Source organism: Vipera berus (genome assembly GCF_964194415.1).
Source record: "Vipera berus genome assembly, chromosome: 3".
Classification (NCBI taxonomy): Eukaryota; Metazoa; Chordata; class Lepidosauria; order Squamata; family Viperidae; genus Vipera; species Vipera berus.
The window spans coordinates 213,808,808-213,827,456 of record NC_138204.1 but is presented as its reverse complement, the minus strand read 5'-3'; the positions used below and the strand labels follow the sequence as shown (position 1 = coordinate 213,827,456).

Below are 18,649 nucleotides of genomic sequence, written 5' to 3'. Positions count from 1 at the left end.
TCAGATTGCGGAGACAAGTCCATGATCTCCTGCTTTTTCAAACCAGGACGGCTGCCAGCTTCCTTAATCTTCCCACGGCGATCCACCAGCATGTCCACGCCATCAGCAGTCAGGCAATGCTATCCAATAAAGCCACCCGTGATTTATTACTCTTAAATGACGGGAGCAGATTCCAACAGCTGATGGCCTGCTGTCAGTGGGAATCCAATTAACCTGAATAACTATCTTGATTGTGACCCAATTAACGTTGGATGCCAAGTGTTCAGAAGTCAAGGCCCCACTAATAGAATTGTCTAATTAATTTGCAGCGGAAGGGAGCTTCGTTGGGAACGTCCGTGTTCCGTCAGCATTGCATTTTATTATTATTATTATTATTATGGGTTTTTTGTCTATTTTTCTTTCCTTTATTTGCTATACTGGAGAGGTGGTCGGCACGTATGTTCAGAATTTAATTTTAATTTGCCAGAGCAGGCACAGTCTTATTGCGCTGAGGTAACCCAGGAGTAAATGCAGTAAACAGTGGTTTGTATCAAATGGTGGTTTATATTACACTATATCTACAAATAAAGGGACACGGTGGCTCAGTGGGTTAGGATGCTGAGCTTGTCGATCAGAAGGTCGGCAGTTTGGCGGGTCGAATCCTGAGTGCTGCGTAACAGAGTGAGCGCCTGTTACTCGTCCCAGCTTCTGCCAACCTAGCAGTTCAAAAGCACGTAAAAATGCAAGTAGAAAAATAGGGACCACTACGGTGGGAAGGTAACAGCGTTCCGTGCGCCTTTGGCGTCTAGTCATGCTGGCCACATGACCATGGAGACGTCCTCGGACAAGCGCTGGCTCTTCGGCTTTGAAACGGAGATGAGCACCGGCCCCTAGAGTCGGAAACGACTAGCACGCAAGTGCGGGGGAACCTTTACCTTTACCTTTATATTTACAAATATACACTAGAAATAAAATACATACCCGTGGTGAAACAGCAGACTCCAATACACAGCAATTACAGCAGGGAATGGATAAGAGAGAAAGACTCCAGCAAAAAATTTCCCTTGCATACTCAAGACTCTTAAAGGGATACACACACCTGCTGAGTCATTCGTATGATTGTGCCATCCACCTTACATTGCATTCCATCATTACGTAAGCTGTTTAGCTATTAAATTATTACCGTGACATCATTTATCTTAATTCATTCAAGATGAAGGAAGACCCCTTTGATTACAATGTTTCTCAGCCTTGTCCACTGGAAAATATGTGAATTTCAACTCCCAGAATTCTGGGAGATGAAGTCCGCCCAACTCCAAGTGGACGAGGCTGAGAACATTGTGTTTAAAATGTCGATGGAGATTCTCCGTCACGTCATCCAGGTCATGGTTGTCCCAAAGCTGCTTTTTCAAAAGGCAACTGGACTTTTGTTTTTTGTTTTTTTTCTTGAAGAGGTTTCGCTTCTTCTCCAAGAAGCGTCTCCAGTTCTGAAGAGCTGTTCTCTGAAGAGCAGAAGAAGCTTCTTGGAGGAGAAGTGAAACGTTTACAAGGAAAAACAAGAGTCCAGCTGCCTTTTGAAAAAGCACCTTTGGGACTACGTTCAAAGAATGCCTAATGAATTTTGGGGATGTGCATTAACATTTTGCTACTTCTTATCACTTCTTCCTCCCTTTTTGCCTTGAGAAACTAGAATTCCCAGGGGTCTAGTTTTGTTTTGTTGGTTTTTTTGGCCAACAACCCAGTTTCCAGACCAGGCTGATTAATTATTCTAACCGTCAGGAAATTTCTCCCTAATCCTAGGTTGCTTCTCTCCTTGATGGGTTCCATCCGTTGCTTCTTGCCCTGCCTTCAAGCGCTTTAGAGAATAGCTTGACTCCCTCTTCTTTGGGGCAGCCCCTGAGATACTGGAAGAGTGCTATCATGCCCCCCCCCTCGTCCTTCTCTTCATTAAACGAAAGATAAAGGTAAAAGTTACCCCGCACATGCGTGCTAGTCGTTTCCAACTCTAGGGTCCGGTGCTCATCTCCGTTTCAAAGCCGAAGAGCCAGCGCTTGTCCGAGGACGTCTCCGTGGTCATGTGGCCGGCATGACTAGACGCCAAAGGCACATGGAACACTGTTATCTTCCCACCGTAGTGGTCCCTATTTTTCTACTTGCATTTTTAGGTGCTTTCGAACTGCTAGGTTGACAGAAGCTGGGACGAGTAACAGGTGCTCACTCTGCTACGCAGCACTCGGGATACGACCTGCCAAACTGCCGATCTTCTGATCGACAAGCTCAGCGTCCTAACCCACTGAGCCACTGCGTCCCTTCCATTAAACTAGACATACCCAATTCCAATCTAGAACTAAGGAGAAATTTTCTGACAGTTAGAACACTTAAATCAGTGGAACAACTTACCTCCAGAAGTTTTGAATGCTCCAACACTGGCATTTTTTAAGAAGAGAGCAGACATCCATTGGTCTGAAATGGTATAGGGTTTACTGCCTGAGCAGAGGGTTGGACTAGAAGACCTCCAAGGTCCCTTCCAACTTTGTTATCCTGTTACATTGTTAAATAAATTGCCCCTTTTCTGGGGAGAAAGACTTTCCCTGGGAATTTAGCATGGACAATGATGGTAATGATGATGGTCCTCCTTTGCCTCCATAACGTTTGAATGCTCCAACACTTGGAAGTTTTTAATAAGAGATTAGACAGCCATTTGTCTGAAATGGTATAGGCAGGGCTTCCTCCCTGAGCAGGGGGTTGGACTAGATGACCTCCAAGGTGCCTTCCAGCTCTGTTATTCTGTTACCTCCGAACTTCTCTAAATAATAATAAAAAAGGCAGAATTCATTACGCTTCCTGAAATTTAAAATAAATACTTCCATGAAAGGTGGAATTATGGGGATGTTACGGGGATGTTTGAAAAAGCAGGTGCTCCAGGCATTCTCTGCAAATCCAGCGTGAATAAGAGTGTGATTCACTCTGTCTGTTGCATCTACCTGGCTAATTATGACAGGTAGGTAAAAGGGTAGAGAGAGAGCTGTTTAATATATCACTCACAATAGCAGTGTTGCAATATCTCAAGGGCTGCCCCAAAGAAGAGGGAGTCAAGCTATTCTCCAAAGCGCCCGAAGGCAGGACAAGAAGCAACGGATGGAAACTAGTCAAGGAGAGAAGCAATCTAGAAGCAAGGAGAAACTTCCTGACAGTGAGAACAATTAACCAGTGGAACAACCTGCCTCCAGAAGCTGTGAATGCTCCAACACTGGAAGTTTTTAAGAAGAGACTGGACAGACATTTGTCTGAAATGGTATAGGGTTTCCTGCCTGAGCAGGGGTTTGGACTAGATGACCTCCAAGGTCCCTTCCAACTTCATAAAACTTTTATTCATAAAACATGAAACTCAGTCAACTGAACACTCAAACTGACTGGCAATAAAGGTTGACATGGGTTGCTGCCAGCATCCTAGATATCAACGAGGTATCTCCTTAAAATGTAAGATGTTCCGAGTAGTGCAGTTTTTTTTTATTGAAAAGTTTTACAATACATTTTTTAGATAAAAAAAACCCTCCTCTCCCTCCCCTCTCCCCAACCCTCCCCTACCCTGCCCTCCCCCCTCCCCGACTTCCCAGAGCTGAATACAGGGTATAGTGATACAAACATAAGCTAAAATATGCTAACAACAAAAGTAAAGCATTAAATTCTATCGCACTTTAACTCTCCATAGTCATAATATTACTAACAAAGAACAAATAATTAATTATACATCATATAAAACCACTACTTATTCAAATGCTAAATGACACCTTTTAGTCCCATATTTATTCTGAATATATTCGATCCACCTTCTCCACTCCACAATATATCTCTGTTGCGATTGGTCTTTCAAATATGCTGAAATCTTTGCCATTTCCGCCAAGTTAGAAACTTTCAAAGTCCATTCTTCTATAGTCGGCAGTTCCTCCTTCTTCCAATATTGCGCTACTAAAAGTCTTGCTGCCGTGATTAGATTCAACATCAATTTAGTATCTATGACAGTAAAATCTGTAATAATACCCAATAAAAACAACTGCGGAGAAAGTGCAGTTTTTTGTAGCTTTGCTGGAGTCATTGCAGGAAGCTGCAATTTCTTGATGTATTTTGCAAAGTTTTTGGACATAGTTCCCAGTGCCCCGATGACCATGGGTATCACTGTTACGCGTTTCATCCATAATTGCCCAGTTTCGATGGCCATATATACGTAGGTCTTGGCGTGTTCGGGTCTTTTCCCGTGTAGGATTGAGGGTGTCTTGGCGATGTTTCGACGAGGTCCCACTCGTCATCTTCAGGCTGGTGTCTTCGGTTTCATGCTTGTGTGAAGCACGAAACTGAAGACACCAGCCTGAAGATGACGAGTGGGACCTCGTCGAAACATCGCCAAGACACCCTCAATCCTACACAGGAAAAGACCGCACAGAACACTGTTACCTTCCCACTGGAGTGGTCCCTGTTTTTCTACTTGCATTTTTACGTACTTTCGAACTGCTAGGTTGGCAGAAGCTGGGACGACTAACGCGCTCACTCTGTTACGCGGCACTCAGGATTCAACCCGCCTAATGAGTTAGAAATGCATTTCAGTCTCCCTTAATTCTTTGTTAGTAATTTACACAAATATATGAGCTCTCCAGTGTGACTACTTCCTGTTCGATGGCCTTCAAGATAGGCTGAAAACAGGAAATAAAGATTTGCCCCATGTTTGGGGCCTAGCAAGGTAATCTAAATAGTTAACATTTGACACATATCTCCCCTTGCAGAAAGCTAACAGAGCGAGAGAGATCCTGTGGCTCAAGAGGTAAAAATACTGCCTAATGTGCAGTCAGCCCAGGTTCGAATCTCAGAAGGGTATGGCTGACTGATGAAAACTAATGAGTTAGAAATGCATTTCAGTCTCCCTTAATTCTTTGTTAGTAATTTACACACACACACACACACACACACACACACACACACACACACACACACACACATATATATATATATATATATATATATATATATATATATATATATATATATATATAAATAACAACAACAACGCGTTGAGCACCTGCTTTTTCAAACATTTATGGGGATGTTACTGAGTTGTTTCATCATCATCATCATCATCATCATCATCATCATTATTATTATTATTATTATTATTATTATTATTATTATTATTATTATTATTATTATTATATAAATTGTGGTAGGGCTTATTATGTGTGTGTGGGGGGAGAACTTTAGGAGGCTCAAAGGGGGTGGCTATTTAGCAAATCTGCACCACTTGAAGGCAAGGCAAAAAGCAAAATAGAAAGTCCTTGGCTTACCACCGTTCATTTAGTGACCATTCAAAGTTACATCAGCACCGAAAGAAGCAATTTATGACCGTTTTTCACACTTACGACCGTTGCAGCGTCCCCATTAGTCACGTGATTAAAATTCAGACCCTTGGCAAGTGACTCCTATTTACGACCGTTGCAGAGTCCCCAGGGTGTGTGTGTGTGTGTGTGTGCACGTGCCACGTGATCCCCTTTTGTGACAGTCTGACAAGCCCAGTCCATGGGGGAAAACGCATTCACTTAATGACCGGGTGACTAACTTAACGACGGCATTGATTCGCTGAACAGCCATGGTGAGAAAGGTCGTAAAACGGGGCAAATGTCAACACATGTCTCACTTATCAACATAAATTTGGGGGGGGGGTCGATTGTGAACATAGGTTGAGGACTAGAATCTTATTTTTAATTCTAGAATTGAAAGGAGGGTAGTGACGATCAGGGTGGCAGGACACGGATGCAATCAATTCCTTTGGGGCAGTGGGTTGGACTAGATGACCTCCAAGGTCCCTTCCAAATTTATTAGTTGTTGTTGCTGTTGTTATTATTTATCTACCATTCAGTTTACTGATCCATACACGTAATCCTCAATTTACAACAGTTCGTTTAGTGACCGGTCGAAGTTACAGTGGCACTGAAAAAAAGGGACTCACAACTGTTTTTCACACACAAGACCCTTGCGGCCTTCCCCCCACGGTCACGTGATCAAAATTTGGCTGCTTGTCAAGTGACTCCTATTTATGACGGTGGCCGTGTCCCCGGGGGGTCGTGCGATCCCCTTTTGCAAACTTCCCAGCCAGCTTCTGACAAGCGGGGATTGGCTTAACAACCACAGAATTCACTTAATAACTTGGGCGATTTGCTTGACAGCTGTGGTCAAAAGATTGTTGTTTTTATTGTTGTTAGCCGCCCTGAGTCCTTCGGGAGATAGGGCGGCATATAAGTCCCAAAAATAAATAAATAAATAAAATAAATAAAATGGGGCAGAACTCCCTGAACAATTGCTTTGCTTAGTAACTCAGTTGTGATCGTAAGTCAAGGACTACCTATACTGTAATAGGAAATCCATCTCTTTGTCCCAAAGGAATTGATTGGTGCATTTTTAGAGGTTTTTACTGTCTTGGGGGGCTCCTGATCCTAGGAGGTCTCCAAAGTTGGAAACTTTAAGACTTGTGGACTTCAACTCCCAGAATTCCTCAGCCAAACATGGCAACTTTAAGACTTGGGGACTTCAACTCCCAGAATTCCTCAACCAGCAACCTGGCAACTTTTAAGACTTGGGGACTTCAACTCCCACAATTCCTCAGCCAAACTTGGCAACTTTAAGACTTGGGGACTTCAACTCCCAGAATTCCTCAGCCAGAAACCTGGCAACTTTTAAGACTTGTGGACTTCAACTCCCAGAATTCCTCAACCAGCAACCTGGCAGCTTTAAGACTTTTGGACTTCAACTCCCAGAACTCCTCAGTCAAACTTGGCAACTTTAAAACTTAGGGACTTCAACTCCCACAATTCCTCAGCCAGCAAGCTGGCAACTTAAAGACTTGTGGATTTCAACTCCCATAACTCCTCAAGCAAACTTGGCAAGGAATTCTGGGATTTGAAGTCCACAAGTCTTAAAGTTGCCAAGTTTGCAGACCTGTGCCCTAGGCTGGGAGTCAGTCCAGGAAGACAACTTCCCATGGGGTGCAAGATTAAAAAAACAAAATAAAATTTTAATTAAAATGTGTCTCAACTCCAGTTTGAATTAAAAAAAAAACCACAGAGAGAGAAAGATAATGCCTTTTCTTTTAATTGGTGGGAAAGAGAGACAGTAAGCCAAACTCAATTTTTGTTCCTAGGGTTTTGTTTTTTTCTCCCAAATCTCATCATCAGCCTGTCACAATTCTGCGGCTGGCCTCAAAAACCAAGATTAGGTTCCCCACTCAGAGGATTAGCAGGAGAAATTCATCTCTGCAATATTTGCTTACATATAATTTGACTTCCCTCGGAAAGGGGTCACCTCCATTCTTCTGGATGTCTTTCAGCATTAACGCGTCCCCTGACTTGACAGCTTCATTTAGCAGTCAGATTTATTTATTTATTTATTTATTTATTAATGTAATCTCTTCAGCTTTAATCCACTTTTGGGGTGGAGTAATCACTTTCGCTTGCATCCGTGCCTTTAGCCGCCGCTTCAATATCGAATAAGTGGGTGTCTGAGTGGGTCTGACAGAGTTCAAGGAAATGTGAAAAAAAGTTTTCAAAATTAATGCAGGCCTTGAAACTTAATGCAGCCCTGTGCTGCCTATTGCAGAGGTCTTCAAACCTGGGCCATTTTATGACTGGTGGACTTCAACTCCCAGAATTCCTCAGCCAGGCACGCTGGCTGAGGAATTCTGGGAGTTGAAATCCACCAGTCATAAAAGGGCCAAGCCTGAAGACCCACTTGTTCTGGATCCAAGTCGCAGTTTCATCAAAATGGCCGACTGAGGAATTCTGGGAGTTGAAGTCCACCAGTCATAAAAGGGCCAAGTTTGAAGACCCACTTGTTCTGGATCCAAGTCGCAGTTTCATCAAAATGGCCGACTGAGGAATTCTGGGAGTTGAAGTCCACCACTCATCAAAGGGCCAAGTTTGAAGACCCACTTGTTCTGGATCCAAGTCGCAGTTTCATCAAAATGGCCGACTGAGGAATTCTGGGAGTTGAAGTCCACCAGTCATAAAAGGGCCAAGTTTGAAGACCCACTTGTTCTGGATCCAAGTCGCAGTTTCATCAAAATGGCCGACTGAGGAATTCTGGGAGTTGAAGTCCACCAGTCATAAAAGGGCCAAGTTTGAAGACCCACTTGTTCTGGATCCAAGTCGCAGTTTCATCAAAATGGCCGACTGAGGAATTATGGGAGTTGAAGTCCACCAGTCATAAAAGGGCCAAGTTTGAAGACCCACTTGTTCTCGATCCAAGTCGCAGTTTCATCAAAATGGCCGACTGAGGAATTCTGGGGGTTGACGTCCAGCAGTCATAAAAGGGCCAAGTTTGAAGACCCACTTGTTCTCGATCCAAGTCGCAGTTTCATCAAAATGGCCGACTGAGGAATTCTGGGGGTTGACGTCCAGCAGTCATAAAAGGGCCAAGTTTGAAGACCCACTTGTTCTCGATCCAAGTCGCAGTTTCATCAAAATGGCCGACTGAGGAATTCTGGGAGTTGAAGTCCACCAGTCATCAAAGGGCCAAGTTTGAAGACCCCTGGCCTATTGTCTGAGAAGGGAGAATGAATTTGGAAAGTGGCATGGTTTACCTCCTCCGTGCGAAACAGGCAGAGGGTGGCTGCAGTCTCTTGCTCAGCGACTTGCTGGTTAACAGCTCTTCGACCCAGCCATTAGGGAGTATCTCATGAGGGATTTAATTCCCTTGTGTCACATTCTCCAGGCTGTAAGTTTGGGGTTGGGACAAATTCTTCTCGCATTTTTGGTGTGTTTGATTTTCTGCAATGTAAACAAGTGCCTTTATGCGTTGGTCTCTGCGTATTTGTCCAAGCTAGCAAATACGTTTGTTTTCTGTAGAGGGTAAGTGGCAAAGTGCAGCGTAGTTTTCTTCTGCACGGAGGTTCCTTCCTCAAATTATTCTACTTGTTAAGGTGTCCAAGAAGGAAGGAGGGAGGAAGGAAGGAAGGAAGGAAGGAAGGAAGGAAGGAAGGAAGGAAGGAAGGAAGGAAGGAAGGAAGGAAGGAAGGAAGGAAGGAATGAAGGAAGGAAGGAAGGAAGGAAATGTAGGAGAGGGAGAGATGATGGATGGATGGATGGATGGATGGATGGATGGATGGATGGATGGATGAAGGATGGAAGGAAGGAAATGTAGGACAGGGAGAGATGAAGGAAGGAAGGAAGGAAGGAAGGAAGGAAGGAAGGAAGGAAGGAAGGAAGGAAGGAAGGAAGGAAGGAAGGAAGGAAATGTATAAGGGAGGAACAAAGGTAGGTAGGAAGGAAATATATGAGAAGGAGAGATAATGGATGGATGGAAGGTAAGTAGGAAGGAAGATAATGGAGATCTGAATAATAATAATAATAATAATAATAATAATAATAATAATAATAATAATAATAATAATAATAATAATAATAATAATAATAATAATAATAAAGTTGGAAGGGACCTTGGAGGTCATCTAGTCCAACCCCCTGCTCAGGCAGGAAACCCTATCCCATTTCAGACAAATGGCTGTCCAGTCTTTTCTTAGAAACTTCCAGTGATGGAGCACCCGCAACTTCTGGAGGCAGGTTGTTCCACTAGTTAATTGTTCTCACAGTCAGGAGGTTTCTCCTTAGTTCTAGGTTGCTTCTCTCCTTGACTAGTTTCCATCCGTTGCTTCTTGTCCTGCTTTCAGGCGCTTTGGAGGATAGCTTGACTCCCTCTTCTTTGGGGTAGCCCCTGAGATAATGGAAGACTGCTATCATGTCCCCCCTCGTCTTTCTCTTCATTAAACTAGACCTACCCAATTCCAGCAACCGTTCCTTATATGTTTTATCCTCCAGTCCCCTAATCCTCTTTGTTGCTCTTCTCTGCACTCTTTCTAGAGTCTCAACATCTTTTTTACATCGTGGTGACCAAAAGTGGATGCCGTATTCCAGGTGTGGCCTTACCAAGGCATTGTAAAGTGGTATTAACACTTCACATGATCTTGATTCCATCCCTCTGTTAATGCAGCCTAGCACTGTGTTGGCTTTTTTGGCAGCTGCTGCACACGGCTGGCTCATACTTAAGTGATTGTCCACTAGGACTCCAAGATCCCTCTCGCAGTTGCTACTATTGAGCCAGGTGATTTTCCTTTTATTGTCAGAAAACCAATCCCTTGGCTATGAAAGACAGGACTAGGTCAAAGTTTGATGAACAGGCGTTGTCTCTTTAGTTGTTGAGGAGGCATAATGGTTTAAGCCATTTCTCTCCTCCCTCAATTTATCACTGAGAAGTCCACTTTTCCTTATTTCACCACCCTGATGTTTTTCCCTGACCAAATCCGACTGCTATCCCGATGCCGTTTGTTTTTCCCCACCACCTGATTCCCAAATGCAAAAATCACGAATGTGATTCACAGAAGGGGAGGGGAAAGAAACCCACTAACACAAGCTAAATCTTTGTACATTTAAGGGAATCGCTCAGTAGTGACATGGGCGGCCATAAATTTAATAAAGAAAAAAAAAACAAGTTGCAGAGTATGGAATAACGTGGCAGAGACGTCAAATAGCGGTTCGTGCAGATCAGCAGGCAATAATCCAATTCTTTTCTACATCCGGAAGAGATTGATCTAGCCAAATGCCATTGTATAAAGAAAAGGGGGAAAAAAAAACCACAACCCAGTTGCTGATTTAAATCGATATCCCCCACTTTAAAAAGGTAGGAAAAAGGTAGTTAATATTATTGACCTTTGCGAACTCCAGCGCTGAAGCGGTGATTTCACAGCAACGTGGTGTTTCTTGTGAAGGAAACTTTCTCTCCAAAGGTCAGGAAGAAAAAGGTGGAGATCTTTTTGAGAGGCAAAAGGTTGCCTTTCCCTTCCCTTCGTGACGATGACCCCTGACTTGACTCGAAAATGAGAGGCTAGTTCTGGGTCGTAGATCTGATCGCAGACAACAGTGAAAAGTGTAATATTTGATTCAGCTCAGTCTCTGCAGGAAGCAGTACATAAAAAGAAGCAATTTTGGAAGGAGGGAAGGAAGGAAGGAAGGAAGGAAGGAAGGAAGGAAGGAAGGAAGGAAGGAAGGAAGGAAGGAAGGAAGGAAGGAAGGAAATGTGGGAGGAGGGGAGGAAGGAAGGAAATGTGGGAGGAAGGGAGGGAAGGAAGGAAGGAAATAAATGTGTGGGAGGGAGGGAGGGAAGAAAGGAAGGAAATGTGTGGGAGGGAGGGAAGGAAGGAAATGTATGGGAAGAAGGAAGGAAAGGAAGGAAGGAAGGCAAGCAATGTGGGAGGTGGGAGGAAGGAAGGAAATGTGGGAGGGAGGGAGGAAGGAAGGAAATGTGGGAGGAAGGGAGGGAAGGAAGGAAATGTGTGGGAGGGAGGGAAGGAAGGAAATGTATGGGAAGAAGGAAGGAAAGGAAGGAAGGAAGGCAAGCAATGTGGGAGGTGGGAGGAAGGAAGGAAATGTGGGAGGGAGGAAGGAAGGAAGGAAGGAAAGAAGGAAGGAAGGAAGGAAGGAAGGAAGGAAGGCAGGCAATGTGGGAGGGAGGAAGGAAGGAAGGAAATGGAGGGAGGGAGGAAGGAGGGAGGGAGGGAGGAAGGGAGGAAGGAATATAATGGGGAGATCTTCATTATCTCTCTCTCCTGAGACAGAATTAAGGGAAGAAAGTGTCAATAGCATTTAGAAACATAAATCACACAAAGCCGATCTCAAGTACACCACAGATTGTTAAAAAGAAAAAAAAAAGCTGTAACAGTTTCTGGAGACCCACAACCAATTTCACACATTCTGAGACGAAACCCTGACCGTTGCCTATGACAATCACAGTTTCTTTGTACGCGTCCCCGTGTTAATTTTTCTTAAGGGGGAACATTGATTCTCTTGTCCACCCATCAGTTGGTTCCCAAGCTCATTTTTTCTCCCCTCCTTAGAGCATGTCAAGAGTTCCCGGTGTTATAATATAACCCCTTAAAGACTTTTGTTTGTGTGTCACATCCCGTATGTTGATCTTTGTTTCTTTTGTCCTCCTCAGCGGCGAGCAAGGAGAGTGAAATGTTGTGTTATCTCTGCCGGGCTGGTCGTTCTTCTGATCTTCATCATCATCCTTGCGGTTTCCATCAAGAAATAAACCCGGCTGATTTTTCACAGGTAGAGTGCTCTGACTGTCCCAAAGGTGCTTTTTTTTTATTTTCCCAGGAGGCAATTGGACTCTCTTGTTTTTCTTTGAAGACGTTTCGCTTCTCATCCTAGAAGCTTCTTCGGCTCTGACTGGAGGGTGGAGGAACGGGAGGATTTATACTCCTTGCAGACAGCTGGTCATTTGCCTTCTTTTGGAGAGTTGTTGAGGCCACTTGGAGGTTTTACCTGTGTCCTCGGGGTCACCTGAGTGGTGCAAATGGGTGTGGAGCCTTCTTGGCTGCAGGATGTTTTTCTGCCCTGGGTCCCTTCCCTGTTGAAGACGGGCACAGGATGATGGGGATGAGTCCCTGTTGTCTGCATCTCAAACTGAAACACAAATGGTTCCTGCAGTCTGCAAGGTTTTCTGGAAATCCATTCATGCTCCTGCACCATCCGAACGGATTTCATCCCAAAGTGCCTGGCTAAATGTCCATGGAGATTCTCAAGTCATCCAGGTCAGCATTGTCCCAAAGGTGCTTTTCTTCAGCTCTGACCGGGAGGAAATGGAAATATTTATACTCCTTGCAGACAGCTGGTCATTTGCCTTCTTTTAGAGGGTCGTTGAGGCCACTTGGAGGCTTCTCTGTATCCTCCTGGGACTTTCTTATTATTCCTTGAGGATGTTTCACTTCTCATCCAAGAAGCTTCTTCAGCTCTGACTGGATGGTGGGGAATGGAAGGATTTATACTCCTTGCAGACAGCTGGTCATTTGCCTTCTTTTAGAGAGTCGTTGAGGCCACTTGGAGGCTTATCTGTATCCTTCTGGGACTTTCTTATTATTCTTTGAAAATGTTTCGCTTCTCATTCAAGAAGCTTCTTCAGCTCTGACTGGATGGTGGGGAATGGAAGGATTTTTTTTTTTTTTTTGCCGGCTCCAAAGATGGCGGACGCGCTGGGGAGAGCTCCGTAGCCCCCAACAGTAAGGCGTCCCCCCAGGAGCCCCCCAGGGATGTCAATGGACCCCTGGGGTGGGGCCAGAATTTCGGGCAGATGAGCTGGGCAATTATGCCGCCCGCTGCCTCCCGAAACAGCTGCAGGGGTGCCGGGACATCCCCGCCCCGCCGCCTGGGCCGTTGGCAACCGTTATAAACGGGGCCAGCACCTCCGCCCTGCCTCTACCGCTTGTCAAACTGCCGGGCAAGGGCGGCGCCTCCGCGGATCAGCTGTGCGGCGGAGGCCCCGGCGGCAAGGATGGCAGCGGCTGCGGCGACGACTTTCAAGCCCCCAGGCTGGTCGTTGATCCAGGGAGCCTGGCAACGGCGGTGGCGGTGGCGGCGGGGCGTCTCCAGGCCCGCCCCTGGCCATCCAGGAGGGGCCGGAGGCTCTGCTCTGCCCCGGCCCCCTGACCGGCTCCCGGGTGACGGCGGCGTCTCCGGGCTATCAGCGGAGGCGCCGCGGACCAGCTGGACCAGCTGGGTGGCGGAGGCGGAGGCATCTTCGGCGGCGCTGGAGATGAGAGACCCGCCCCTGGACCACGACAGCCATGGCAGCCATCCAGGAGGGGCCGAAGGCTCTGCTCTGCCCCGGCCCCCTGACCGGCTCCCGGGGACGGCGGCTTCTCCGGACTATCGACGGAGACGCCGCGAACCAGCTAGACCAGCTGGGTGGCGGAGGCGGCGGCATCTTCGGCGGCGTCGGCGACGAGAGGCCCGCCCCTGGACCACGACAGCCCTGGACCACGACAGCCGTCGCAGCCATCCAGGAGGGGCCGGAGGCTCTGCTCTGCCCCTGACCGGCTCCCGGATGGCGGCGGCATCTTCGGCGGTGAGAGCCCAGCGAGCCCTGGTCTGCGGTCTCCTCCGATGCCGATCACCGGGCAAGGGCGGCGTCTCCGCAGATCAGCTGTGCGGCGGAGGCGCCGGCAACGAAACCAACAGCAGCAGCAGCGGACAGCGGCGGCGTCTCCGAGGATCAGAGGAGGCGCCGCGGATCAGCTGGGCGGTGGAAGAGGCGGCAGCGAAGACGACGGCGGCCGGGACTGCTTCTCCAGGCCTAGTCGTTCGCCACCCAGGGGCCTTGACAGCGGCGGTAGCACTGACGGCGTGGCATCTCCGGCCCGCCCCCTGTACCGCTACGGCCGTTGCAACAATCCTGAACGGGGCCGGAGCTGCTGTTTTTGCCTCGGCTGCCTAATCTGCTCCCGGATAGCGGCGGCGTCTCCGAGTGCCAACGACTCCTCTATGCCCTGTACGACGGAAGCGGCGGCAACGAAGGCGAAGACGGCGGTGACAGCCTCTCTGGGCCTTAGACCGTTTTTGCCCAGGGGCCTCAGACAGCGGCGGTAGCGGCGGCGGCGAGGCATCTGCGGCCACATCCTCGAGACACCTTGATCGGAGACGGCAACAGCAGGGGCATAACACCAGGGACTCCCATACCTCTGGGAGGCCACGCTCCGGACGGTCCCCAACCAATAGGGGCCATGGAGCTGCGGCCGGGAACAACGCCCAGAGGATCAGGGAGGGAACTGTTTAGGCGGCTGAACCACCAGAGCTGACGCCAATTAATGGATCCCTCCATCCTGCCTTCTGCCCGCTCTCAATCATCCTTGCCCATTCTCTCCCCACAGGACATAACGGGCCTGGGTGCTAGCCACGGTGGCAGAGTGGCTGGGCCTTACACCTGCAACCCCATAGAGGTGAGAGCTCTATGGGGTATGCTTCACCCAGAGTACGTTCTGGACCACCTCCGGAAGCAGAGACACAACCCATCGTGAGAGGATGAGGAGTGGCCTCCTTCTGGGGGTTCGCCCGGCCAAGTGGCAGTGGCAGGGCGACGATCCAGAAACGCACCTACCCGACTCGACCCTCCTGCAAATTCACCATCCAGGGGACAGCCTTCCCGGAACCACCTGTGACTATGCTCGTTCAATACTCTAGCACAGTACTGCACGCCCTCAGGGGTTCCCCACTCTCCTGGGTGCGACCCGCCTGCATCACATCCAATCTTGATGACGGGCCCAACCACTGGGCCTCTGAGAGATGGCCGGGCAGGGTCAGGGGCCTCCAGCATAAACCCAACAAGAGGCCCCTGATTAAGTTCCTAGTTAAGTTTTTTGTGGGGTTAGGGAGGGGGGAGGGAGAAGACTATGGTTGCGTGGGAAAGGCACGCCTTCCAGCCACCATAACGCATGCCAGGCCCACGGCCGTTCGCGACGGCGTACAACGAGGACCAGTCGCCGATAACACCCAGTGGCGTACTGACAAACGTCCCATCCCTAGGATGGTGGGGAATGGCAGAAGGTGCACAGACAGAGGGCCGTATCGTCACCGGGAGTGTCATCTCCGCTCTGTACAAGCGGTGAGACGCTCCGACCCTCTGTTCTCCCCCGGAGGACCCGGGAGCAAAGGTGCGCACCCTCCCATGCTAAGGCTGGTCTACCTGAATGCAAGGTCCGTAGCTAACAAAGCTCACCTCATTCGTGACCTAGTGGAGAGTGAGCATGCGGACCTGGCCTGCATCACGGAAACCTGGCTGGGCCCAGAGGGGGGTGTTCCTCTGGTTGACCTCTGCCCGCCAGGTTTCCAGGTACTGCACCAGCCCCGGGCTCATGGGAGGGGCGGGGGAGTGGCAGTTATCATCAGGGAATCCCTTAGCCCGCGAGAGACCACCGTCCCTCAGATGGTCGGGTGTGAGTCTCTCCTACTGAGATACGGCCCAGGGGCGCAGTTGGGCCTGCTGCTGGCGTACCTACCACCTAATCGTGCAGCGGCGGCCCTTTCCGAGCTACTCGATGTCCTCTCAGGGTTGGTGGTTGAATTCCCAAGACTCATGGTCTTGGGCGACTTTAACCTACCGTCCCTGGGAGGATCGTCCGAACTGGCTCGGGAGTTCATGGCTTCCATGGCGGCCATGGACCTGTTGCAAATAATTTCTGGGCCGACTCATGAGAGAGGCCACAACCCAGACTTGGTGTTCTTGTCTGGACGGTGGCGTGATGATATCGGTGGGGGTGCCACAACTGTTACGCCCCTGTCATGGACCGATCACCACCTCCTGCGGCTAGACTTCCCCCTTGCCACCCCCCACCATGGGTGCACGGTGCCAGTCAGATGGTACCGCCCTAGGCGCCTAATGGACCCTGATAAGTTCCAGGCAGCGCTTAGGGACACGCATGCACCCCCTGCTCACAGCTCGGCAGATGCCTTAGTGGAAGCCTGGGAAAAGGCAGCCACGGAGGCTCTGGACCGAGTTGTACCCTTGCGGCCTCTGACCCGGCGCAGATCCCAGCGAGCCCCATGGTTCACCGAGGAGCTCCGGGAGATGAAGCGTCGGAGACGGGGCCTAGAGAGCCGTTGGAGATCCAGTCGATCCGAATCCGACCGATTGCGACTAAGAATCCTCACCAGGTCTTATCTCGCTGCGATAAGGGTGGCAAAATCCAACTACTTTTCCACCCTCATCGCGTCCGCAGATAATCGCCCGGCTGCCTTGTTCAGGGTGACTCGCTCCCTATTAAACCAAGAGGTGAGGGAGGAACCCTTGCAGGGTCGAGCCGAGGAATTTGGTCAATATCTGCTGGATAAAATTGCTCGGATTCGAACTGGCCTGGACTCCAACTGGGCTGAGATGGAAGAACAAGACATGGACAGTCTTGTCGACGTCATCTGGGAAGAATTTGATCCTGTAACTCCTAAGGAAGTGGACAGGATTATGAGAAGGTTGAGCTCCTCCACATGCTTACTGGACCCGTGCCCTTCCTGGCTGGCCTATGCAGCTCGAGAGGGGACACGAGGCTGGTTCCTAGCGATCATCTCTGCTTCTCTGAGTGAGGGTCACTTCCCCACCGCCTTGAAGGAGGCGGTGGTGAGACCTCTCCTCAAGAAGCCCACCTTGGACCCATCCTCTTTGAACAACTTTCGTCCAGTCTCCAATCTTCGCTTCCTTGCGAAGGTTGTTGAGAGCGTGGTGGCGCACCAACTTCCTCAGATCCTGGATGAAGCGGTTTATCTAGACCCGTACCAATCGGGTTTCAGGCCGGGCTACAGCACGGAGACGGCATTGGTCGCTCTGATAAATGATCTCTGGAGAGCCCGGGACAGGGGCCATTCCTCTGTCCTAGTCTTATTAGACCTCTCGGCGGCTTTCGATACCATCGACCATGGTATCTTGCTGCGACGCCTCAGGGGACTGGGAGTGGGAGGCACGGTTCTGCGTTGGTTCTCCTCCTTTCTCCAGGGTCGCTCGCAGTCGGTGCTGACAGGGGGACAGAGGTCGACCCCGAGGCCTCTCGCTTGCGGAGTCCCTCAGGGGTCGGTCCTCTCGCCTCTCCTGTTCAACATCTACATGAAACCGCTGGGTGAGATCATTCGCAGTTTTGGAGTAGGGTACCATCAGTATGCTGATGACACCCAGCTTTTTATCTCAACTCCAAACAATATCAGTGATGCCCTAGACGTGATGTCCCGCTGCCTGAAAGCGGTCCGGGAATGGATGGGGAGAAACAGGCTTCAACTGAACCCGGACAAGACTGAATGGCTGTACGTACCGGCAAGCCAGGATATTCAGAACATCCCACTGCTTAACATTGGGGACAAGTTACTTCTCCCTGTTGATAGGGCCCGCAACCTGGGTGTCCTCCTAGACTCGCAGCTCTCCCTGGAAGACCACATAGGAGCTGTGACCAAGGGGGCCTTCTCCCGGGTTCGACTAGTTCGCCAACTACGGCCTTATCTGGACCTGGATTCCTTACGTACAGTCACCCATGCCCTTGTGACCTCTCGCCTAGACTATTGTAACGCTCTCTACATGGGGCTGCCCTTGAGATCCACTCGGAAGCTTCAACTGGTGCAAAGTGCGGCGGCACGGACACTCTTGGGAGCCTCCCGATACTCCCATATCACACCTCTCCTCCATGCGCTGCACTGGCTTCCGGTTGCCTTCCGTGTGAAGTTCAAGGTGCTAACAATGACATACAAAGCCCTACATGGCATGGGTCCGGACTACCTACGGGAGCACCTTCTGCCAATGTCAGCACCCCACCGTCCTGTGCGCTCCCACAGAGAGGGCCTCCTCAGGGTGCCACCGCTCAAGGAATGTCGGCTGGTGGCCCCCAGGGGGAGGGCATTCTCAGTGGGTGCGCCAGCCCTCTGGAACAGCTTACCAACCGAAATCCGGATGGCCCCTGACCTCCGTACCTTCCGTCGCGACTTAAAAACTTTCCTGTTTCAGCAGTCCGGCCTGGCATGATAGCGTTAATTGGGGCCCCAGTTTGTTTTCATTAGTGTTTCTTATTATTTTTATTGTTCAATCTGTATACATTCCTTCCTCTGTACACCGCCCCGAGTCCCTCGGGAGAAGGGCGGTTTATAAAAACTAATAAATAAATAAATAAATAAATAAATTTATACTCCTTGCAGACAGCTGGTCATTTGCATCCTTTTAGAGAGTCATTGAGGCCACTTGGAGGTTTATCTGTGTCCTCAATCTTCTGTTTCTTAAGGATTGGGGAGGGGGGAAATAGGCATTTGGTAGTCACAACAAGGGCAGGTTGATGAGG

At 49.0% G+C, this 18,649-nt stretch overlaps 1 protein-coding gene across 1 annotated transcript in view; it reads left to right on the top strand.

The window, feature by feature from the left end:
* TSNARE1 (t-SNARE domain containing 1) overlaps positions 1-18,649 on the top strand; it is a 311,342-nt gene that overhangs the window by 267,923 nt on the left and 24,770 nt on the right. Inside the window, exon 11 of the mRNA XM_081323072.1 lies at positions 12,007-12,122. Within this exon, the coding sequence (XP_081179198.1) occupies positions 12,007-12,102 (96 nt within the window). The 3' untranslated portion in view covers positions 12,103-12,122. The remainder of the gene's footprint in view (positions 1-12,006; positions 12,123-18,649) is intronic.